Source organism: Oncorhynchus keta, unplaced genomic scaffold, assembly GCF_023373465.1.
Source record: "Oncorhynchus keta strain PuntledgeMale-10-30-2019 unplaced genomic scaffold, Oket_V2 Un_scaffold_1109_pilon_pilon, whole genome shotgun sequence".
Classification (NCBI taxonomy): Eukaryota; Metazoa; Chordata; class Actinopteri; order Salmoniformes; family Salmonidae; genus Oncorhynchus; species Oncorhynchus keta.
The window spans coordinates 589,985-615,290 of record NW_026290758.1 but is presented as its reverse complement, the minus strand read 5'-3'; the positions used below and the strand labels follow the sequence as shown (position 1 = coordinate 615,290).

Sequence of the window (25,306 nt, the reverse complement as noted above, 5' to 3'; positions counted from 1 at the left end):
ACTCTAGAACAATATGACATATAGGTTACTGTAGACTCTAGAACAATATGATATATAGGTTACTGTAGACTCTAGAACAATATGACATATAGGTTACTGTAGACTAGAACAATATGACATATAGGTTACTGTAGACTAGAACAATATGACATATAGGTTACTGTAGACTAGAACAATATGACATATAGGTTACTGTAGACTCTAGAACAATGTGACAAACAGGTTACTGTAGACTCTAGAACAATGTGACAAACAGGTTACTGTAGACTCTAGTATAATATGACATATAGGTTACTGTAGACTAGAACAATATGACATATAGGTTACTGTAGACTAGAACAATATGACATATAGGTTACTGTAGACTCTAGAACAATGTGACAAACAGGTTACTGTAGACTCTAGAACAATGTGACAAACAGGTTACTGTAGACTCTAGTATAATATGACATATAGGTTACTGTAGACTAGAACAATATGACATATTGGTGTGCCATTTCAAACAATAGCTAATCAAAACAATCTTGGAATTTGATTGAACTTATCTTGAACTTCATAGAGTTAAATTTGATCATTTATGTTGATGATATTCATTGCACTCAATTTTATTTGAATGAATGTAAGAGTCACAAATTACTTCAAGTCACTCATCGACATTCTGATAAGTCAAGATTCTGAACTGGCCTCTCTCATGCTCATAGGAGGAACAGTCAAGATCCAGCAGGCCATCTTATCTCACCTGCTACATGTGACCCCAACACAATGCACACCTAGAGAAAGAACCTCCTTACAGTGTCACTACTCAACCTATGTTAATATGCCACAGAGGAAAATATGAGGACAGGTTTTGTTATTGAAGATGGTTGGATATCTAGGTCTGTGTGTATTAGTGTATATGTGTGGGTGTGTGTATCAGTGTGTGTATGTGTGTGTGTTTGTGTGCATGCGTGCGTGCGTGCGTGCGTGCGTGCGTGCGTGCGTGCATGTGTGTGTGTAAGGATTAACCAGAGATCAGGAGTGTGTGTATGAGTGGTGTGGGCATTAGCCACAGTATGGGGCTCTATAGGGGCCAGTCCCAGCCCCCCTGCAACCCTGTTACCCCTGTGTATGTTACCCCTGTGTCTGTTACCCCTGTGTCTGTTACTCCTGTGTCTGTTACTCCTGTGTCCTGTCCAGGGGCGAGGTGATTACCTCCGTGTGAAAAGGCCAGACTGAATTACCGGAGGTGGCTCAACGTGGCGTGCGTATCTCTGGAATTAAGCCATGCGTGACGTGACTGCACTCCCCTTTAAAACATGCAAGAGAGAGCTCGAGCCAGCGGGATCTCAAGGCGGCTTTGGAAATCAGTGAAAAGAATCAATTACTGTAAATACACCAGGAGCAGCCATGCATGAAACACATGACATATCTTAGCATTTCAGCGAGCCTGGGCCTCCTGGACTACCTTCACAGGGGCTATTGCTATCTATTGTGTGATTGTGGAGGTGGTAGATATGGAGGGTATCCATATTCTAAACCAATAGCCCTAATATATAGGCAAGTGTATGTCATTAAATTACACTTTTTACGATGAATTGTCGCTCCACCTTTTGTTGAACAACTAATATCAAAGAGTGTCAGATGAGATGTCTTGTATCTGGCACCAAATAGCACATTAGTTTTATGGTGGATGTTTTCAGGCTGTTTTTCAATCATAGGAGTAAAATGACCCCCCTTTTCAACACAAACCCATCTTTCTGAGAAACGGAAGTCGTTGAATGAGCCAATCACATTTTTCTTCTTTGTAAAAAAGAAAATCATGGTTTGCTTAACAATTTATGAGGTGATACAATGTTTGTATTAATAACATTGTTTAATTTATTTTGTTTACAACAATATTTTGATCCCTGTACAATAGATTATAATGTGTCATAGATGCACTCTAGTCTCAAAATGTTTTCAAAAGACACAACATAACATTACTGAGCATAGGATTCAGTTGTGTCTTTTGAAAACATTTCAGAACATTAGAGCCTAAAAAACATTGAGGAAAGAGGAAATGTTGTTGTCATCTTTTAGCCTACCCCAAATCTCACCAATATTGCCTGAATATAGCTGTTCAGTACATCACATAACCTGCCGTGACCCCAATCAGCCCAAAAGCCTTTCTTTAGCTTTATATCAAGAGTAACATCCCTAATCTGATGTCCACCAAAATAACACATCACAATAACATCATCCCACCGCCTCCGCCTAAATCTTTTTCCCATGTTGCTCCTGAGTGGACAAGCAATGTTCATTACTGTCAAACAAGGCAGGGACAAGGTTTAGGATCCCCTGTAGACACGGTCTGAAGACCAAACCACTGTTTTCACATCCATTCCCAATGTCTACACGCTGTAAACCCACGGTGGTATCAGACGGAAACCTTTGTTAACACTTGTTTATAGGTGGTTCCTCTTGATTAGATAGCTGGTCAAAATATTGATCGTTACACATTTCGGACATCGTCTGCATGTATACAGGACACAGGACAGCAACCGTGAAAGTGGCGACGAGGATAGGATTCTCTCTCTGGATGGAAGAGAGGAACGGGAACAGGCCCTGTCTAATACTGTATGTGCCCACAGAATTATGCCACCAAATACACACACACACACACGCACGTACACACACACGTACGCCTGCACACACACACACACGCACGCATGCACGCACACACACACACACACACACAAGCCTCTGTGTTCTCACTGACTCCTCTGTTCAGTTTGAGGGGCATTAGCTGATCGTTCATTATTAGCTCCTGTCTGTCAAACGAAACAATGAATGGACTGCTCAGAATTGATGACTATATAGAAGTGCATATGAGCAAAAAGCCTTCCATTTAGTGCCCTACCTCTCTGTATAAGAGGTGACAGACATGATGGATATGACACTATATACCAGATTTATCTTGGAAATTGAATAATTACCCAGTGGATGCATGGCTGGTGGTCTGCATTAATACTGATAGCTAACAGGACACCCGCCCACCCCCCCACGCTACAGCCAGGATATGCATAAAAGGGAGATGGGGGGTCAGATGGTGTGACGATGGTGATGGTTAAATCCCAAAGGCCTTATAGCAGTGCATTGGAAATCTTCACTAACTATGGGAAAATAGATTTTCCTGGTTCAAGGTTAAGACACTAGTCTAATGTTATGCAAAGTGGCACTCTGACTATGTCACCTCCATCGGGGATAAAGAAGCTCATAGCAAGGTGACCCCAGAGTACCTAATGGTGACTAATACTCCTGTAGAGAGAAGCCAGGGGTTACCAGGTGCCAGGCCATTTACACCCAGACCAACACGAGTTCACATCATGGATCAATAGGGGAAATTACACATCCCTCCACCTTTCTTCTTTGTCCCATTCCTTCAAAATCTAGTGAGGAAACACATCCTGGTAATGTAGAAATAATGTCGATGTTCTAATCGACTCCCTAGGTTTTACATAGTGAAGTCGATACATCAACGTAGAGCCATGTAAATGCTCCACTGTTTCAATAGAATGATTTTCCATTACAAGTTATCAGTTGAGTTGTTCTGCTCTGTCTGGAACCAGAACAAACAGCTCTACTATGCACTGAGCCTTTATAATTGACTGTGTCTTTCCCAGACATCAAAACAATCAGAATGTGTCGGCTTTGGGCCGCTCTGTCTCTCTCTCTCTTCATCATATCAGCCTAACTTCGGATAGGCTTTGTTTTCTCTCTCTTCTCTTCCTCTCCCTCTCTCTCTCTCTCCTCAGGGATGAAGCAATCCTTCAGTGGTGTCATGGAGGGTGTTTTGTAAAACACAAAGGAGAATCATCTCCTCTCTCAGAGGTATATTTTATTTTACAGGTATCAGTCATCCTGCTGTCAATCCTGCCCAACAGATTTCACACGCCACTGCCACCTCTGCTCCACAGTCGCAACTCACACTCACACACATATACACACACACACACTCTGCATCTCACCTCCACTTCCTGATTGCATTTATATATACACCCGCCAGTCTGTTCCACAGTGGACTGACTGCATCCAATTCCACAGCAACTCAAACATTTCATGCAAGTACATGCACAGGCCATCAGAGGAAGGAAACCATCAACTAATAAACAGTAGGAAGCCATTTGAGGACGGTGGGACTGTGGGATTGTGGAAGTGTGGTTGTTGTTCCAGCTCGCAAGACTACAGATCCACTCACATATCTGTAAGCAATTATTAGTTACTGTGTTGTGATGTGAAGCAGCACTGTGGATGAACTCACTCCACTACAGTGACGAAACAAGAGAGAGGGAGGGAGTGAGAGGTACAACACTGAGTAATGCAAACAGTATGAGTGTAATCACACCTGGAAGAATGCCACTCCATGGTTAAACTCATTTCAGTCATTAGCTTCACGAAGCCTTCATAAATGTATGTTACCATTCGACCGGCAGTTGTTCAAAGATACATGAAAAAGCACAAATCCACCTTACCTCCGGGAGACATGTTTAACAGATAGTACCCAACCAAATGATAGTCTCAAGACTGATGGAAAGAGGTTTCAACCACATGCCTGAACTGAACCCATCTGCCTGGTTGATGATGATTCCCATTCATTCCTGTTCTAGTCATACGGGTGCTGTGTCAGTGTCTTTGATCAGCTGGATGGAGACAATAGTAGCTGTCCCCAGCCTGTGGTACTGGGTTTACCTGCTGCTAAGCCAGGTATCACAGCCTGCTGGGGGACGACATAGCACCTTAAAGCAGCTTTAGCCCACCTCCCTCTGGATCGGCATTCAGCTGACATGATTCATGTGGGCCGGGACGTGGATTGGAGAGAGTCCCTACTGTGGAGGAACGTCGTCTTTCATGTCTCTGAGGAGTGTTTATGAGGATATGGGTACGTGAGGACGGTGTTCCATTCCTTTAAGCACTGATACTGAAACGACCTCAGGCTGGGTTAAGGCTTGATCCCTTCTCTGACGAGGAGGAGAAATCTACCTCTGGATGAATCCCCTTGTAGTACAGTTAATTCCCATAAGAACATGGCGCGTGAGGAAGCCTCATCTTGGTAAAAGAAAGGAATATGAGAGCAGATGAATATTACGAACAGTAATATTCCTGGCAGCAGCATCTGCATGCACCAGGGATTACAGGGCTCCCGGGTGATTACCGGCGGGGGAAGAGGGGTTACAAGTCCACACAACGTTTCATCTTCGTCCAGGGCACAGAGCACACATATATAGACATACAGACACACAGACACACACGCACGCATGCACACGCACACACACACACATCATATGCTCAGTATAGCAATGACTTGACATACTTCCGTTACTGGATCACAGTACACAAATAGTCTTGACACAGGGTGGAACACAGTAGATACACTGTGTATCTACTGTCAGCTGATTGCATGTTCTAGTGATGTTCCCATGATGAATAAGCCTAAAGTCGTTAGAGCACATTTTGTATGGATAGCAGACTGCATTAGCAGTAAATGAATAATGCAGTGTGTGAGCTTGAAAAGCATCTAACAATAATCTACTAACTACATTAACTTAAGATGTTTACATTCAGCACATCAATTTATATATTGTTTCTGTATTTTCCTGTAAGTGTGAGCACAGGAACTTTCAAAGGTACAAGGGTTAGCAAAGCCAAACTCCCATAGGACAGAGTGAGTGGAGCCCCTCAGGGCTGTGTGTCCGGCCCACTGATGATGTGGAGATATCAGGTTCCAGTGAGGCTGAGGCCTGTGTGGTGTGTGAGGGGCCTGCCAGGGCCAGTCTGAGCCCCTGTTCTCTGTAAGCTCTCTTTATCCCCCCTGCCATCGGGCAGGCAGACGCCGGCCACGCGTGCAAAGCAAGCCCAGGAAATCACAGTCAGGAGATGTCTTACGACCGATAGGACTCAGCAATTTCCTTGGCACCTTTCGCGTGAGGAATAACACACAAGTCTAGTCTGTGACCAATAAGTAGGCCTAATGAAGGCCAGGCGGGGGCAGACTAGGGGGCGACGCAGGGCTCAAACAGGCCTCTCATGTCTGAGAGGATCCTGAGGAAACTACCCTGACATTCTACTCTAGCTGCTGGCTGTAGTGTGAAAGAAAAGAAACAACACTGTTTCCATTTAGAGACTAAAGCCAAGAATCACAGGGTAGACATATTTGCTGGGAGAAAAACAGTGGGACGTTTCCCGTCTTCAGACTCAACTGTTGGCTTTGTAGTATGCCGCGGGGTCCCTGGATTTTGGACCAGAGGAAGGAAGGAGAGGGGGTGCAGGGCGACACTGCTGTGCTCCCCCATGTGGCGTCTAAACGTGTGTCTGCACCTCCTAATCTGGAGGTACCAACCTACCAGCGGATCTCTCCTCAGCTGGCAGCTGACTGCTTCCGATACTCAGCCACCAGTCATCAATTAGGAACCTGATGGCCACCATCCATCCACGCACAAACACACACACACACACTACCCGACAGACGGACCTAGCGTGTGGAAAATACATACCTTTACTGAAGCTGGAAATCTGATATAGAAGGCTATACACTGGGGCCCACTCACAGAGCTATAGCGGGAATAGACGTTCTACTTTGACATGTACAGTACTACTTTCACATGTCAGACCTACACTCAGCTACTTTTTTGCAGATGTGAAAACATATTGCAACAAAGTGTGACTGTTATAAGAATCAATGATTGATCACAGGATATATTGCAAAGAGAAAAACACATTTGTTAGTTAATACTTGAAAAAACAGAAGAGGAGAGGCTATACAATCATGCAGAAGCAGTTGGAAATGAATACGTTTCTCATTCTGCATACATTTCCAAAGGTAGTAATGAAGTGCAGTAATGTTCCATGAGAGGAACTCACATGAATAAATATCATTCCGCTCTTTCATTTTTCTTTTCTAATTCAACCAGTCTTAACACACGACACATTCCCCCACAAAGGCACTAAACGCTCTGTTGAAGAATGTGATTGGAAGGCGGGCGGGCTGGGCCATTGGTGTAATGGTCGCCTAGGTGATTATACCCCACAAATTGCTCTATGCTATTAGAATAAGATTTCATGCAGATGGTGACAATGTGCTCCGTCTCTGAAATTAAAGGGCAGCAGTAATCTTAACGCCCCTCTCCTAAATATAATTTAAAGTGTTGTAGCGAGGAAACATCCCAATTCATAATCCCTGAAATATATCATTATTGGGATAATGCGAGTGGATGAATTACTTTGCATACACTAGCCGTCTGGAAGGCTGACCCTGGCTGGCAACAATTCCATACGACAGTTCTCCAGAGCCATTTGAATTCATTTTCATTTTCCTGCAATGGCTGTCCTAATCAGCATGCCTTATTGTGACAGAGAGTTCATTGTGGCTGTTCAGATTGCCTGGGCGCTATAGGAGCCAATGGATGCTGTTCAGATCGCTGGGCCTGGGAGTTAGAGGAGCCTATGGGTGCTGTTCAGATCGCTGGGCCTGGGAGTTAGAGGAGCCTATGGGTGCTGTTCAGATCGCTGGGCCTGGGAGTTAGAGGAGCCTATGGGTGCTGTTCAGATCGCTGGGCCTGGGAGTTAGAGGAGCCTATGGGTGCTGTTCAGATCGCTGGGCCTGGGAGTTAGAGGAGCCTATGGGTGCTGTTCAGATCGCTGGGCCTGGGAGTTAGAGGAGCCTATGGGTGCTGTTCAGATCGCTGGGCCTGGGAGTTAGAACTTTCCTGTAATGCAGGAAATGTCAAACGTGTAGTGTATTTCAGGTTTATAAAGGCTTCTGAAGGTTGTAATTTCCACTTTAAAATTTCAGACTTGTTATTCCCTTATGAAAAAATGTATCAACCCTTCCAAAAATGTCAATTAAATATAATCCACATAATAATGAATATTTCCTGTTGCTGCAGGATTATTTTTCTGCTATAGCAAACTGGCTCAAATGAAGACCCAACATGGGCACTTTACTGTATGTTGTAACACACCAGACAGAAAGTAGGGTATGAGTAAAGGTTGACAGGATGAGGAACTGGGGGATTATAATCTGAATAGCATCCCATCTGTAACCCAAACCAAACATAAAGTCAAAATAATAATCTGCCTGTATCTAAATCCTCACTCAGAACCTAATTGTGACAGGAACATGCGACCCATGGGGCCAGAGAATCACTGCTTTACGGAGACTGACATCTATGGGTTCCAGGCAGTTTCACATGACTTTTAAAAAACAGATGGAAACTGCAGATAGGTGACATAAATGCATAAACAGGACTGGTGCCGTAAATCAATACAGGCTTCTATTTGCATCACTTTGATGTTAAGGCAGAAGCAGGAGATTAAGAAACACAAGCTCTGCCTGACAGGCCGATCGTTTACATTAACATTAACACCAGTAGCAATCTGTCTGTACCTCCATCTACACGTCCTGTCTAACACTAGGGGAGATGCCTTAGGGAAGACCAGACAAGTGTAGAACATCAGTAAATTGCAGAGTGCAAATGTACTGTAAGACTGCGGACATACAGTAACAAACATACTGTACATGCAGTTAGACTTGTTTGCTGTTAGGTGTGTGTGCACATTGTGCACAACCTGTGTCAAGTAAACCTCAAATCATACATAAACTGACCTGACCAATTTCATCATCTGGTCGTCTTGAGTAGTACTATTATCAAACAGGTTACACATTTAACCAGAGAAAAGAGATCAGAATTAATACTTCCATTTCCTGGGAAAATCAGGGTGTTGTAGAATTTGGGTCAACAGAGGGGCAATATAGAATGGTGACCTCTGCACTTTCCTCTCAAACCCAATAGGCCTCAATATCCCCCCTCTCCCCCTCTCTCAGACCCCTCCTCACCCCTCCCTTCCCCATTCTCACCCCCTCCCTGTAATTCTTTCAAGGATTGGTCCTCTTAAATGATTAAGCGACTCTGATCTGAGGAAACAGACTGCAATTTCATACGTCAGTGATATTCACAATGCTGTAGGAAATTTCAGGGCATATTGTCCACCCCCACCTATTCACCGTTGTTCAAAACACACACTACACACACAACAGATGCACACTACACACACACAAACATAAACACACACCGTAATCACCAAAGCGGGTCTAACAATGTTGTTGGTGAGGGAAATCACTGTCCCTGATATACTACAGAGATATAAAAAATGATGTGTAGGATTACGTCCTGATACCAGCTCTTACTTACTCCTATTGTTATAATAAAAACACCTGCCTCCAGTCCTGACCCAATAGGATCAGAGGATTCATCTTGGTAAGACTAAATACATACAGAGGGTCAGACAGGAGAAATTATAAAAATATGCAATATGAATACATTTGCCTTGCGTAATATGAAATATGATTCATCTTTGGGAGAGATTACAGCCTGATGTATTGGTGTACTTAGCAAAGAGACAAAGTTAATTTCTTTATAGGCCAAATGTTCCTGCCAAGACCTGGGAATAGTAATGATTCTTCTGGGAATATCATATAAATGACAGTTAGGCCGTCTATCCGGGTTGCATATTAATGCTGCTGGGGTTAGCACAGAGCACTGATTCATTTCATTCCCTGTCACATTCCCATATTAAAGATAAAATACACTCTGTCTAACATGTGACTGCCTGTCATGTGCCTTTAGTTATTTTACATAGAAATAAAATGTTCATACCCCAAATAAGAAACATGCACTGAAAACTAGAGGATAACAGACCTGCTACACAAACTTAATACACAAACCTACTTCACAACCTATCTTTATTATATAGATATAGAGAGTTCATTCTTGACATCCTTATATTTGGGTATCTCAACACCAGTGGGGGCTGCTGAGGGGAGGACGGCTCATAATAATGGATGGAACGGAGCCAATGGAAAGGCATCAAGCCATGTGTTTGATAACATTACACCAATCCCTCTCCAGCCATTACCACGAGCCCGTCCTCCCCAATTAAGGTGCCACCAACCTCCTGTGCTCAACACAAGGTTCTGATCCCAGTGCTTTACAAACCCCCAAACACACAAACCTGTCACCCATCAGACACAACTTCTGCTGTTACCTGGAGAGAGAGGTGATACAGGAATCTAGAGCAACACCACCTCCGCTCCCCAATGGCCTGTGGGCCTCCACTTCCTGACACAGGTCTTTTCCAATATCCTGTAAACTAACATCCCTGGCGGGTGGGCGAAGAAAGGAGAGAGAGGTGGCGTGCCATTCGGTGCTTAGTTAGAGAGGGGGCCTACGGGCCACAGACAAGCCTATATACAACAGGACCCAGATCCTAGATCACAGGCTGCAGAAATAGGAGAAGGCATGGGCTTCCATGACCAGAACACTGGCTCATACATGGAACCACCTCCGGGCCGCCACCTGCTAACACGCATCACAACACAATGCTGTTTTCATAACCTACCATGCAGGCCAGGCCAGGGTAGAGTCTCTGTGGTGACAACATCCAGTAGCATGCCTCTGCAGTCTGAAGAGCTGCATGATGAGTATGTGATGTGTCTTCATGATGATGTGTCTTCATATCTGGATCAACAAGGCCACTGGTTCTAAGGCTACGTGACTAAAAGTGAATCAGTGATATAAGGCTCCCGAGTGGCGCAGTGGTCTAAGGCACTGCATCTCAGTGCATGAGGTGCATCTCACTGCAGTCCCTGGATTGAATCCAGGTTGCATCACATCCAGCTGTGATTGCGAGTCCCATAGGGTGGTGCACGATTGGCCCAGCGTCATCTGGGGTAGGCCATCATTGTAAATAAGAATTTGTTCTTAACTGACTTGCCTAGTTAAATAAAGGTAAATATATATATATATACAGTGCCTTGCGAAAGTATTCGGCCCCCTTGAACTTTGCGACCTTTTGCCACATTTCAGGCTTCAAACATAAAGATATAAAACTGTATTTTTTTGTGAAGAATCAACAACAAGTGGGACACAATCATGAAGTGGAACGACATTTATTGGATATTTCAAACTTTTTTAACAAATCAAAAACTGAAAAATTGGGCAAAGTTCAAGGGGGTCGAAAACTTTCGCAAGGCACTGTATATATATGTATATATATATATACACAGCGTGTCATGGAAATTACAACCAGCTACACTCAAAGTCAATCTTAAATTAATGATTCTTTATTACTATCAGCGTGCTGAAGAGGTTCCAACCAACTCAATGCACCATAGTACAGATGTCAATCAGGAGCTTTGCTGTGGCAGTCCCAGCAGTTGTCTTATACTGTATATGGCAATACACAGACAATTTATATTTGCATGATTTAGCATAATTAATTCATCATTAAAGTTTTGTTTCATTCATGTGACCGACCAATACTGGCTCATAACATGTGACCAATTCCTCACAAGGCTTCTTCTCTCTAAGCCGAGACCTTGAAACTGAGATATCTTTCGTTCTCAAAACAAAGTTCTGGGCGTACAGCCAAATTGCAACTACTGATTGTGAGGATTTGTTCAGTCTGTCACTTGCTTGAACATAGACAATAGTTATTAGAAAAGCACATGAATAGAACACAGAAATGAGTTAATAGAAAAGCACAAACATTAAAAATGTCCAGCACAGGCGACTTCTTTACCAGCGTGTGATTCTGAGAGGGGCTTGAAAACAGCTGCACAATGACTGGGGTCTGTGGACAGTGTGGGCCAAAGAGGAACTGATGTAGCCAGTCTGATGTGTTTCTGTTTCTTGGGAAGGCTGTAAAAGTTACATACATGGTGGAAAAGCAACGGTAATCCAACTCCCCTGGACTAACAAGGGTAACACGGGGTCAAAGTGAAATAAATAAGTGACAGGTTTATTGAATCATGCTTCCTCATTTTCAGAGGTGATACTCTGGGTGTTATTGACAGAGAATAGGAAATTCACTTCTGTCTGGAATTTGTGACAGAGGGTACGAAACCATAACAATGCCATATTGAGCTTTAAAGCTATGATGTTTTTCCAGGAAGCCGGGCCAATAAGGTGACTGAGGGACATTTGTTTGAACCAGTTCGGATGTGAGCGAGATTTAAGTTTAAAAGAAAAGAAAAGAGAAAAAAAACATGTCAAAACTCATATTGAGGCTGTTGAAATGTGCTGTTTGATGTAAAGCGGGTAGATACACATCAAATCAAATCAAATTCTGTCTGCTCTGTATGCAAGCTCAACGCAGATTAAACCTGCTTACCTGGGTGTATTACACATTCTCTGAATTAAGATCCGAGCCTGAGGGACAAGCTGCTGGAGACCTCACAGTAGACTAGAGAGAGGCAGACAGGCTATACTCAATGATGAGGTCATCTCAGCCACTAAGCACACACAGACACACACAGTGTCACACACATCACAATCAAAAGCACAATCACACATACACACACACTGTCGCATACAGTGTCACACACCCACACACACAATGTCATACTCCCCCACAAAAAACAACACATTATTAAGACGACAGACTAGGGTTGGAATACATTAGTGCCAGCCAGTTGATGATACGAGCCCCCTGGAAAGAAGGAGAGAAGGGAGAATGGATTAGAGAGACGCTCCACCACCTCATGTTCAAAGAGGGATTTGTGTTCTCCTAGCCTGGGCCTTGGCATGCTCTCCCTCTCCCCAGAGACAAGGTAATGGGGCCTGGGAACATGTCCTTCTAAAGTGCCTATACATACCCTCCATTAAGAGTCAGTCGTCAGGTAGTTACTATTCTACCATCATTTTCTTTTTGCATGAGATTTACTATAGGTCAAACCTAACAACTGGAGCACATTTACTAAAATAAGATGAGATTTACTATAGGTCAAACCTAACAACTGGAGCACATTTACTAAAATAAGATGAGATTTACTATAGGTCAAACCTAACAACTGGAGCACATTTACTAAAATAAGATGAGATTTACTATAGGTCAAACCTAACAACTGGAGCACATTTACTAAAATAAGATGAGATTTACTATAGGTCAAACCTAACAACTGGAGCACATTTACTAAAATAAGATGAGATTTACTATAGGTCAAACCTAACAACTGGAGCACATTTACTAAAATAAGATGAGATTTACTATAGGTCAAACCTAACAACTGGAGCACATTTACTAAAATATGGAATCTCACATGTGTTCTTCTATCACAAAGCACTTGTGACATATGTCAATCTTTTGAAGAAGGAAGGAAGCTAAATTACTAGCTGGGGATGAGAAATAGGACTCTGGAAAATACATTATAGCTCTTTAAAACAAAACGAGATATGCTCTTTAAATCATACACAAGCCATGGGTAAAGAAATTAAGACCATTGATTGACTACATGTAATTCATTTATACTCATCATGCTAATTTCCTTAACAAACAGTAATCACTAGAAACACAATTGTCCCTGTCTCCACCTGACATGTACAAACAGCACCAGGAGCTAATCTGCAGCAGAGCTGTCAGACTGAATGCTTTCACTCACTTACATCATATTTCATTCACATCCCTCACCCTCGGTGCAGGTACATCCAAACCTGAACATGACTTATCAAGGCTATTCATTTTCTTCTGTGACGGCCGAATCAGAACAACCACTGACAAAGTAATCCCCTACTGTCAACCTGCCAGCTTGTGCATAGCAAGCAGGGGAGTGAGGCTTTCATTCCATAAATACCACTTTGAATATTTTACAATTACTAAAAGCAATTCAAGGTAAGCATTCATATTTCATTTCCATGTCCGGCTATGTACCTCTCTGGGATATCTTTCGAGAGTAATTTGTCTTAGACGTGAAAAAGGCATCAATATTTGAATTGCTCTAAAACATATACTGTACATACAGGCCCAACGGTGCCATCATTGCCTAGTGGTGCTGATTCTTTTACAAACTGATTGTTTAGCTGTCTTCTATTGAGATGACAAAATGATATATGTACTACTTCACATTAAAAACTCTGATGCCTAATCTAAATCCCTGTTGTCTGACAGTCATGGAGGTTAAGGAAGAAAACAAATAAATATGAGAGAGAGAATAAAGGCCAAAGACTGGGTTCTGATGCCTTGCTCTCTCTTGGTCATTTCTATGATGTGTATTTGCGAGGCCCCACCACAGAGTGGAGCAGCAGGAGCATGAGGATGTCCGCCTTGTAGTGACGCAGGGCCGGGGTCGGCCTCATGTCCTATAAACACAATTCAAATCATTTACATGCTGCACTCATCAAAGCCACCTCTTCCTCCCTCATCACCATAAAGATTCACTGCTGATCTGAGCTCCAATTGCATCTCGGAGCGCCGCCACCGCTGCTAACCTTTGCAACTGCCTAAAATGTTATACATTTTTCAAATACAGCTGTTGACCTATTATTGAGATGGAGAGGAGCCACAGGAGACGAGACGCAAGTCTCTTCCTCTCAGCGCTATAATGGAATGCGTTATTGCATCAGTGTTTACACTGCAACACTAAAAGAGAAACAGAATGGAGGGAAAAAGCATTAAATAAAACCATTCTGTTCATGTTGCTCTCTGGGCCAGGCTCTCAGATTTCACATACAACACGTCAGTCAGTCAAAAGCTGTGATTCATTGCATTTCAACAAACTTTGGTAGTTTGCAAGCATCCAAGAGGAGCAGACCTGGGTTCAAATACTATTTTAAATATTTCAAATACATGAAATATTAATAAAAGCGTATTATATAAAAGTGCCAGATAGGAAGGGTTTACACTTTTGGGACTATTCTATTGGTTAATTGTGACAGGCAAGCACAACCAAGTACATATAAAGGATTGTATGTTTATGAAATAGTATTTGAACCCAGGTGTGGAGAGGAGCAGTGACACAATATGCAACAATAATGACCCAGCAGTGCTGAAGTGTCTTAGTGCGCTTATAAATTAAATATGTCCAAGATAATGGATGTATGTTCTATAATTCATCATCACAATGTTTCAAACTGAGTGATATAATATGTGTCATACTATTCGCTAACACAGTGCTTAGCCATATTATCTTACCTAAAATAAATGAATTGGTCAGGGGGAAGATGTTGGGATTTGTTTACTCAGCAACCATTGCTTAATCATTTCAAACAACCAATCCTACCAGACTGATTATCAACCTCTCTGCGTCAGTCTTAATTGCTCTCAACATAACAACTACGATTCCATTCCACCACATCGACTTGAATACTAAGGCATGCAAGGAGGGACATGGTTTTTCCAGTTCCAGTCTGTTTCACTCAAAGCTGTGTGTGCCACTCCATCCTCCTAAGTTCTACTACTACCAGAACCTCTCAACAACTTTGAGTGAGAGGAGAGGGTGGAAGTGTATGTAGAGGAACTGTGACTTTTACCAGGTTGGACATTACGAGAATCATGAAGAGGTTTGGTGATTCATCAGAGGATCTGCATGACTTGTGTGTGTGTGTGTGTGTGTGTGTGTGTGTGTGTGTGTGTGTGTGTGTGTGTGTGTGTGTGTGTGTGTGTGTGTGTGTGTGTGTGTGTGTGTGTGTGTGTGTGTGTGTGTGTGTGTGTCTTCTGTTAGACTGGGGTCAATCAGTAGTACTGGAGCAGACCAAGGACCACTGGAGAGGCTTGATACATTAGAAGAAACTCTTCATGTCTAGTCTGTCCCATTCCCATCCCTTATCACATCCAGTGATTTATACATACACTAGATGACTGACAGGGGGCGCTGTCTTGAAGCCACCGTGCCTCCATCTTGGCACTCCCCCACCGTTGTATATATTTTTACAATTATATTATAGACACCTTCATGCACACTTACAAAATAGAATTGAAACATTTTACTTAAATTCTATTTTTTTGAACATTCTTATGTTAATGTCACAACTACAACAACAAAAATGCTTAAATACATGTCATTTTGTACTTTTGTACATGTACAAATTACATTGACTAAGCTGTAACCCTATATATAGCCTCGTTATTGTTATTTTAATTGAGTTACTTTTCATTTTATTTTGTACTTTAGGTTATTTAGTAAATATTTTCTTAACTCTATTTCTTGAACTGTATTGTTGGTTTAAAACTTATTTGGGATAGGGGGCAGCATTTTCACTTTTGGATGAATAGTGTGCCCAGAGTAAACTGCCTCCTACTCAGTCCCAGATGCTAATATATGCATATTATTAGTAGTATTGGTAGAAAACACTCTGACATTTCTACAACTGTTTGAATGATGTCTGTGAGTATAACCTAACTCATATGGCAGGCAAAAACCTGAGAAGAAACCCAAACAGGAAGTGGGAAATCTGAGGTTTGTCGTTTTTGAACTCAGCCTCTATCGAATACACAGTGGGATATGGGTTATTTTGCAATTCCTAAGGCTTCCACCAGATGTCAACCGTATTTAGAACGTTGTTTCAGGCTTCTACTGGGAAGGGGGAGCGAATGAGAGCTGTTGGACTAAGGGGTCTGGCAGCAGCCTCGTTCTCAGTCACGCACGTTCACATGAGAGGTATCTCTCATTCCATTGCTTTTCTACAGACAATGGAATTCTCCAGTTGGAACATTATTGAACATTTATGATAAAAACATCCTAAAGATTGATTCTATACTTAGTTTGACAAGTTTCTTCGACCTGTAATATAACTTCTTGAACTTTTCGTCCGACTGGACCTGAACGCGCGTTTGGATTTGTTTACCAAACGCCCTAACAAAAGAAGCTATTTGGACATAAATGATGGACATTATCGAACAAAACAAACATTTATTGTGGAACTGCAATTCCTGGGAGTGCATTCTGATGAAGATCATCAAAGGTAAGTGAATATTTATAATGCTATTTTTGACTAATGTTGACTGCGCAACATGGCGGATATTTATTTTGGCTGGTTTGGACTCTGAGCGCCGTACTCAGATTATGCTGTTTCCGTAAAGATTTTTTGAAATATGACACAGCGGTTGCATTAAGGAGAAGTGTATCTAAAGTTCCATGCATAACACTTATAATGAGTATTTCTGTGAATTCATGTGGCTCTCTGCACAATCACCGCATGTTTTAGAACTACTGAACGTAACGCGCCAATGTAAAATGAGATTATTTTTATATAAATATGCACTTTATCGAACAACACATACATGTATTGTGTAACATGAAGTCCTATGAGTGTCATCTGATGAAGATCATCAAAGGTTAGTGATTAATTTTATCTCTATTTGTGCTTTTTGTGACTCCTCTCTTTGGCTGGAAAAATGGCTGGGTTTTTCTGTGGCTTGGTGGTGACCTAACATAATAGTTTGTGGAGCTTTCGCTGTAAAGCGTTTTTGAAAGCAGACACTGTGGCTGGATTAACGAGAATTCCGCTAGCGGAACCCCAGTCCGAGACAGATTTTAATGGCTTGTAAGTTTGCATTTCACGGTAAGGTCTACCTACACCTGTTGTATTTGGAGCATGTGACAAATACAATTTAATTTGAGAAGACTAGAGTAAGCATATTGCACATCAAACTGAACATCTTCCCTATGGAAAAAAATCTCTGCAAGCCATTACAATTTTTTACAATCACTTTGACACTAATTTCAGAACCTTGTGGTCATTTTTCAAAGCTCTAGACAAAACTCAAAACGGTCATCACTTGTAACACAGGCTGTCCAATGTTCAAAACATTGCATTGTGCATTCATATCTTTAAAGAAACCTTGCACTTGCAGAATCATTGGTTCAAATAACTAATTTGTCATGAAATACCATAGGACCATTCATTTAGATCACCCACATACAAGATACCGATAGTTTCACTGTGTAGTTGTTCGTACAATCATTAAATATTGTAGTACAAAACATGTGATACATGTTTCATGATGCTACTACACGTAAATACATCACTGTAAAAGGACTAGTGGAGAGAATACTACAGACACAGTGGAATCATTGAACAAAATATGACATTAATTGATGAAATACAATAAAATCACATAGGTTTCTTTGAATCAAAGCAAAAATAATTAGCTAAAAAAAAGATAAAAATACAGTAAAATGTCATCAGCTCTACAGACCTGATTTAGCTCATCAAGGAAGGTTTCATTCGAACAGCGAATCATGTGGCTGCCTGCAACTCAATATAGAGAGTATAGAGTAGAGAGATTTAAATGTTGTTTGACCAAACATTAGATCAGGCAAGATGAGTAATCTAAGCAACTTTGACCGTGGTATGATTGTTGATGCCACACATATTTGCACTCACTGTATATAGAATTTTTGTTTTCTTTTGTTCTACTGTATTATTGATTGTATGTTTTGTTTATTCCATGTGTAACTCTGTGTTGTTGTGTCGAATTGCTACGCTTTATCTTGGCCAGGTCGCAGTTGCAAATAAGAACTTGTTCTCAACTAGCCTACCTGGTTAAATAAAGGTGTTCTCAACTAGCCTACCTGGTTAAATAAAGGTGTTCTCAACTAGCCTACCTGGTTAAATAAAGGTGTTCTCAACTAGCCTACCTGGTTAAATAAAGGTGAAATAAAAAATATATATAAAAAAATAAACATGGTGATTCCAGCATCTCAGAAACAGCTGCCTTCCTGGGATTTTATGCACTACAGTCTCTAGAGTTTACAGAGAATGGTGCGATAAACAAAACACATTCAGTGAGCGGCATTTCTGTGGGCAAAAACACCTTGTTAATGAGAGAGATCAGAGGAGAATGTCCAGACTCATTCACGCCAACAGAAAGGCAACAAATGCTGAAATAACAGCTGTTTAAAACAGTGGTGTGCAGAAGGGCATCTCTTAACATACAACACCGTGAATAATTCAGGCTGTTGTGGAGGCAAAAGGAGGTCTTACCCAGTACCAGAAAGGTGTACCTAATAAAGTGGCTGGTGAGTGTACAGTAATGTCAAAACTGAAAACATGATCTGGGAAAGTGGTACATGGGACCATAGAAACAGTGTCTGATAAAGAATGATGATGAAATATTACAGCCATAGATAATGTAGTCCAATTGGTTCACATTCTACGGTAATTGGTGACAATGGATCTCATTATCCTGAAACTTTCATGATCTAAACATGGAATATTGTTTGTCAGTTTCCATAAAACTATGCATTAAGAGTAATGCAACAGTTACTTATCATTTTGAGCAGTTGTATCAATTGATAGTTAGATCATTGTAATGAAATGAATAGACAGTCATCTCAGATGTAATGTGTGAATTGCATTTTGAAATGGTAATACTTTGATGTTAAGTTGTGTTTATTTTGAAAAGGAGATTTTAGTTCAATGAACAAATGTTCTTAGCTTTATGTGTATTGTATCCAAGAAATTGGAAAAAGTGTTAGAGTTTTGAAAAATTTGCATTTTGATCATTGGTTGTGAGTTTTGTGTCTAGAGGTTCCGAAATTAGTGCCAAAGTGATTGTAAAAAACTGTAAATCAAATATATGTGGGATGTTTATGATTATATTTAGGCCCTGTGCTATGTATGAAGTTATATACTGTAAATTATAGAATTACTATACGGCATATTCTATTACAATCAGGTTTGTTTCCCTTTAAAAGTCAACCATCAGGACGACATAAAATACAAAAGGAGGAGATCAACACATGCAGACATTTGCAATCAAAACAACAAGAATAACACGCACGCACACACACACACGCACACACACACACACACACGCACGCACACGCACGCACACACACACACACATGGAGGAGCGAGAACTTGAGAGTCACTGCCTTCAATCTAAAGGAACTGTGGCAGTAAACAAACAGAGAATAAAAGAAACAATTTACATGCAAATCAAAGTTTATCATCTCAATCTCTTTATGCCCGTATCCCCCGCAAATTTGCATTCATATGCACAAAGGCATTCACTTAGCTGTTACCCAAGTTTACACGCCTCAGCATTTTCTATTTGGAAAAGGGAGTGTGTGTGTGTGTGTGTGTGTGTGTGTGTGTGTGTGTGTGTGTGTGTGTGTGTCCCACTCCCTGCGTGTCAGTCTGCGCAGATGGCTGCATGTATCAGTGCATGAAATGAAGCCCTGCTCTGCAGTGACAGGCCCAGGACATTGTAGGCAAATGGATGTTACATTTACTCTGCTTCAGCCACAAACAGGCCTATGCTATGAAAAATTAACTGTACTCTTGGCTAAAAGCACAGGAAATTGGTTTGTGAGATAAGCCACAGAAATCCTATTTGCTAGCTACAGTATATCTGTCTGTCTGTCTGTCTGTCTGTCTGTCTGTCTGTCTGTCTGTCTGTCATTCTGTCATTCTGTCTGTCAGATCTCTGGGTAAAGTCCTTTGGCTTCCTCTATTAAGGAGTCAGTCCACAGTCATACTGTCAGGGGTAATCCACGGTGATAGGAGAAACAAAGAGATGTCAAATGGAGTTAGGATATCTCTTCGAGATCCTGAGCCTATGTGATGCGGCTGGCCTAGCGTTGCTCTATGTGAGCTACTGATGAGAAAGAGATGCATGGCTTTGTTCAGCCACTAGACGGAAATGATACAAATCCACAACCCTTTCATGATGAAGCATCAAAGAGGTTCAATTTGAGCAAATACTATTGGCCTATTTATCTATACCAACTCAGTGGCCTTGTGGTTAAATGTCTGTTGGAAGGTTGTGAGTTCGATCCCCAACCAAGTCACTGCTTGGCACTAAGCATTAAGGAGATAGATAGATTAGTGTCTTGTCCAGGGGGTGTAGTTGTACATCAAGCTGCCTCGCCGAACAGGGCAGGCTCCTGCTCCTATGAGCTGCCCTGGCTCGTGGAAGGCTACTTACTATATATCTGTTCTAGAGTATAACAACAGCTCAAGAATACAATGTTAAAGGGACTTCATTCATCTTGATGATATGGGCCAAGATTGCCATTGGTTCAATACAGCACAATGTACAGTAGCATACTGTATGGAAACAGAGGTAGCAAACATGAGTCAAGAAACACCTATGTCTTTAAACAAAACACATTTCTAAGTGAGATAATGACAGCTAGCCAAAGTCTATGTTGCTTTGTGTGGTGGCCAATTAAATAGTTCTCCATGATTTTTCTGACTGCACTTCTCTCAGTACATAATGTATTTACACAGCATGACCACCAGATGTCAGCCTTTCACCTCATATTGCATCACACTGAGAGTTTAGAGATGGCCCATAATCTGGCCCAGATTGAGAGGACCTCCATGTATGCAATGTTGTAATGGGTTACATTTTATGACTTTATCTGGTGGTTTCCTTGGTCTACTACAATTTAAATAAATGCAAAATGTAAGTAAAGTCCTAATGAAAGGAAAAGATCAAAGCAGAAGCTGCTCGATGTCTGTTGTTGAGCCATTCGACACATTCAACAAACCGCCATTATGTTGTATAGGCTGCTATACTCTACCAAACCTGTCATACTGAGCAGCTTATGAACATAGACCTATTATTGGGCCAATGGGTCCAATGGGTCAGATCGTGATTTTAGGGAGGTCAAAACTTACCGATATCAATATATCTGCCAATTACAGCAGGAAATTAAAAAGTGACATTGTTCCACACTGAGTTCTCTTAAATTGCCATCCAAAAGAGCAATTGTCCAAGAAATGAGCTTCAAATGATTTCCTACACACTGACAATAATGACACATCATGAGAATGGCCACAAGTGTTCAGATAAGCATGAGATTTAAAAAAAAATGGAATATCGGTTATCGGTGGGATTATCACACGGTATTGATATATCGGCTCTAATCTCCATGACAACACTAGAGATGACGTATTGTCACCACCGCAGTTGAATTATGAAATTGCCTTCGTTTTGCAATAGACTACTTATTTTCCAAGATGATCATTTATTTTCCATAATACATTTTCCAAGAGGCACATTTTGGAATAAAAAGACAGTCCCACAAGATCAGCACAGAGGCTGTGTGAAGAGATTAAGGGATGATTTACTTTGCATCCATTGGTAGGCATTGTCACCACTGTTCACCATCAGAGTCCGAACAGCAAAGGGTCCAATAGCAAACTCTCAGAAGCTGGGAAAAAAGAGCAGAATAAAGTGCATTCCATGACAAGTTCACATGGAATTAGTGCTTGATATAGCTAGTGCTTGATGTAGCCTTGATGTAGCCTAGTCTATGAGAACAACATTGCTTTTCTTATCATGATTTGAAGCTATACATATTTTTTTAGTTAACATAAAAAAAAATTTAATGTATTTTTTGTTATGGTAAAATACAGTATTAGTAGGCGGTCTAAGTTTGCTAAGGTGCATTCTTAGAAAAAGGGTTCCAAAAGGGTTCTTCGGGTGACCCATAGGCGAACCCTATTTGGTTCCAGGTAGGACCCTTTTTGGCTCCAGGTAGAACTCCTTAAAACTCTCTGGAAAGAGTTTTACATGGAACTCAAAAGGGTTCTACCTGGAAATAAAAGGGTTCTACCTGGAACCAAAAATAGTTCTTCATAGGGTGCTCCTATTTTGACAGCTGAATAACTCTTAGCATCTTATTCTCTATGAATGAAGCAGTAAAACACACCTAGGTCTAGGATACTAAATGTACTGTTCCTTGCAGCAACAGGTGTCAGGGAAACATTTTGCTAACATAATCAGAAACGTCTTAAGAGGGGCGCTGCTCACCTTGTAGCCTATTTTGAGCAATTCGCTGCGTCACCCTTCCAACACACCTACAGTGTTACGGCATTTTGGTACACCAGAATTACATTAATTTCCAATGAAACACTGCGTTTACCTTGCACCATTGCAGTTGCTGTGCGTTCTGTGTGGTGCATACGTTGGATTTATCGAATGTATGCGTCAAACTTTATGCGTAGACGGCTTGACAGAAATGGTAGCAGAAGTTGAACTTTTGTTACATACATATCCAGATGATGCTGCATACCATTTTGCGCAAAGGCCTTTCGGTGTGATCGAAGCGTTACAAGACATTCACTGGAGTCCCGCGGTCCATGGCCTCTGTTTATCCGTAGCCTAGAAATGCGCACTCTTTATGCTGAATTTTCCCTGTGTTTGGTTTCATTGTCAATCTATCTACTATTTATGCTGGATTCGTGCCATCATTGTACCCACTTCAATATATGTGCAAATACAACGAATAGGCCTAGCCTACAATGCAAAGAACACCGACCACAGAGGCCAAGGGAGGCTAGGAATTACGCAGTAAACTTGTAATTGAAACAGGTCTCCGGTTACATTTCTCCAACGTTCCCCGATTTGGGGAGACTGCGCAGTCTGTAGCCTACACTTCCCGTGGAAAGCAGCATACAAAATTGCATGTGTAAGCACAACTGAGTTAGCAGACCTGGGTTGCAGTGCAGAATGTCCCGTTGAGGAGAAGATAAAGCAACAGAAGAGGCAAGAGGACATCCAACCCAGAAACGTTGTGTTTTTCTCCATCCTGATTACATACACAGCGATTCTCCACCGGAGAAAGATGGGGTGCCAGACGGCATTTAGCCCCCGACACCTTGTCCTCAAAGTGTTTTTGGTACAGTTCATCGCCTTTCTCCAGAAAACCTCTGCAGCCCCCTCGCCCATTATCAAGTTCCCAGGAGACGATAGTCCAAAAACAGACAAAGAAGTGGCTCTGGTAAGTGTTCCTTAAACAACTTTTCATAGTGGGAATGTAAATGTGACTTTTTCTTCAAACTTCTTAATCGGTTATTTTCAATAAATTCAGGAAGATAGAACTTAAATTCAATTCTACCATTTGTGAATTACTTTAAAATGACAAATCATTCATGAAACTCATACTGTTTTGGCTTCAGACCTTATAGTTGGATACCCACTGGGCACACACTGGTTGAATCAACATTGTTTCCACTCATTTCAATGAAATCGCGTTGAACCAAGTGGAACAGACATTGAACTGACATCTGTGCCCAGTGGGGATGTTTCATTGTGTAATGCACACAAATGTTCATGTATTCATTGATACAGTATGGATGAATGCACTATATAGAGTAGGAAGGCATCAGAATATATCCTATATCAACTCATAGGCTTGTCTTTTATTCTCTTCTGCAGCACTATCTGAACAAGTTCTATGGCTGCCCACAAGACAGATGTAATCTCATGGTGCTGAAAGACACCCTGAAGAAGATGCAGAAGTTCTTCTCTCTGCAAGAGACGGGCGAGATCGACCCCAAGACAGTGGAGATCATGAAGAAGCCCCGCTGTGGAGTTCCTGATGTTGCCCAATACAACTTCTTCCACAGGAAACCCAAGTGGCAGCAAAACGCCATCACCTACAGGTCAGTGGTCAAAACATGTTCGTTTGGCCCAAATAGTGTTCTGGTATAGGGAGTTGTGCATCAGGCTTTGAACCCCATGTGCAGTAGGGTTGTACTCCATATAACTCCCTATGTTGCTGTGCAATGTGCTGACTGCTGAACAAAGGAAATGACTCCTCCAGACCCTGTAGTTTGTTTTGGGGAGATGAAAACCTCAACTATGTGCTGCCCACCAACCCAACCACAATCTGCTAACTCCAAGATTCCTGTACAATGTGTGCTTGCTTGATACAGTGCCTTGCGAAAGTATTCGGCCCCCTTGAACTTTGCGACCTTTTGCCACATTTCAGGCTTCAAACATAAAGATATAAAACTGTATTTTTTGTGAAGAATCAACAACAAGTGGGACACAATCATGAAGTGGAACGACATTTATTGGATATTTCAAACTTTTTTAACAAATCAAAAACTGAAAAATTGGGCGTGCAAAATTATTCAGCCCCCTGCGATTACAGCTGTAAGTCGCTTGATATGTCTCTATCAGTTTTGCACATCGAGAGACTGAAATTTTTTCCCATTCCTCCTTGCAAAACAGCTCGAGCTCAGTGAGGTTGGATGGAGAGCATTTGTGAACAGCAGTTTTCAGTTCTTTCCACAGATTCTCGATTGGATTCAGGTCTGGACTTTGACTTGGCCATTCTAACACCTGGATATGTTTATTTTTGAACCATTCCATTGTAGATTTTGCTTTATGTTTTGGATCATTGTCTTGTTGAAAGCAAATCTCCGTCCCAGTCTCAGGTCTTTTGCAGACTCCATCAGGTTTTCTTCCAGAATGGTCCTGCATTTGGCTCCATCCATCTTCCCATCAATTTTAACCATCTTCCCTGTCCCTGCTGAAGAAAAGCAGGCCCAAACCATGATGCTGCCACCACCATGTTTGACAGTGGGGATGGTGTGTTCAGGGTGATGAGCTGTTTTGCATTTTACGCCAAACATAACGTTTTGCATTGTTGCCAGAAGGTTCAATTTTGTTTTCATCTGACCAGAGCACCTTCTTCCACATGTTTGGTGTGTCTCCCAGGTGGCTTGTGGCAAACTTTAAACAACACTTTTTATGGATATCTTTTAAG

General features: G+C 41.6%; 1 protein-coding gene and 1 long non-coding RNA gene across 4 annotated transcripts in view; one reads left to right on the top strand and one right to left on the bottom strand.

Moving 5' to 3' along the window:
* Nucleotides 1–10,947: 10,947 nt before the first annotated feature.
* Nucleotides 10,948–23,151, bottom strand: LOC118376063 (uncharacterized). Of its 3 annotated transcripts, none has more exons than XR_008126824.1 (3): nt 22,823–23,151; nt 21,876–21,958; nt 10,948–12,504 (listed from the first exon to the last, which is right to left on the bottom strand). It is a non-coding gene; the product is annotated as an uncharacterized LOC118376063 (long non-coding RNA). The 3 variants fall into 3 exon arrangements; XR_008126823.1 differs by having other exon boundaries at nt 22,561–22,997; XR_008126825.1 differs by having other exon boundaries at nt 22,673–22,997.
* Nucleotides 23,152–23,154: 3 nt separating this feature from the next.
* LOC118376062 (72 kDa type IV collagenase-like) overlaps nt 23,155–25,306 on the top strand; it is a 39,131-nt gene continuing 36,979 nt past the window's right edge. The window contains exons 1-2 of the mRNA XM_052513428.1: nt 23,155–23,530; nt 23,968–24,194. Coding sequence (XP_052369388.1) covers nt 23,375–23,530; nt 23,968–24,194 — 383 coding nt within the window. The 5' untranslated portion in view covers nt 23,155–23,374. The remainder of the gene's footprint in view (nt 23,531–23,967; nt 24,195–25,306) is intronic.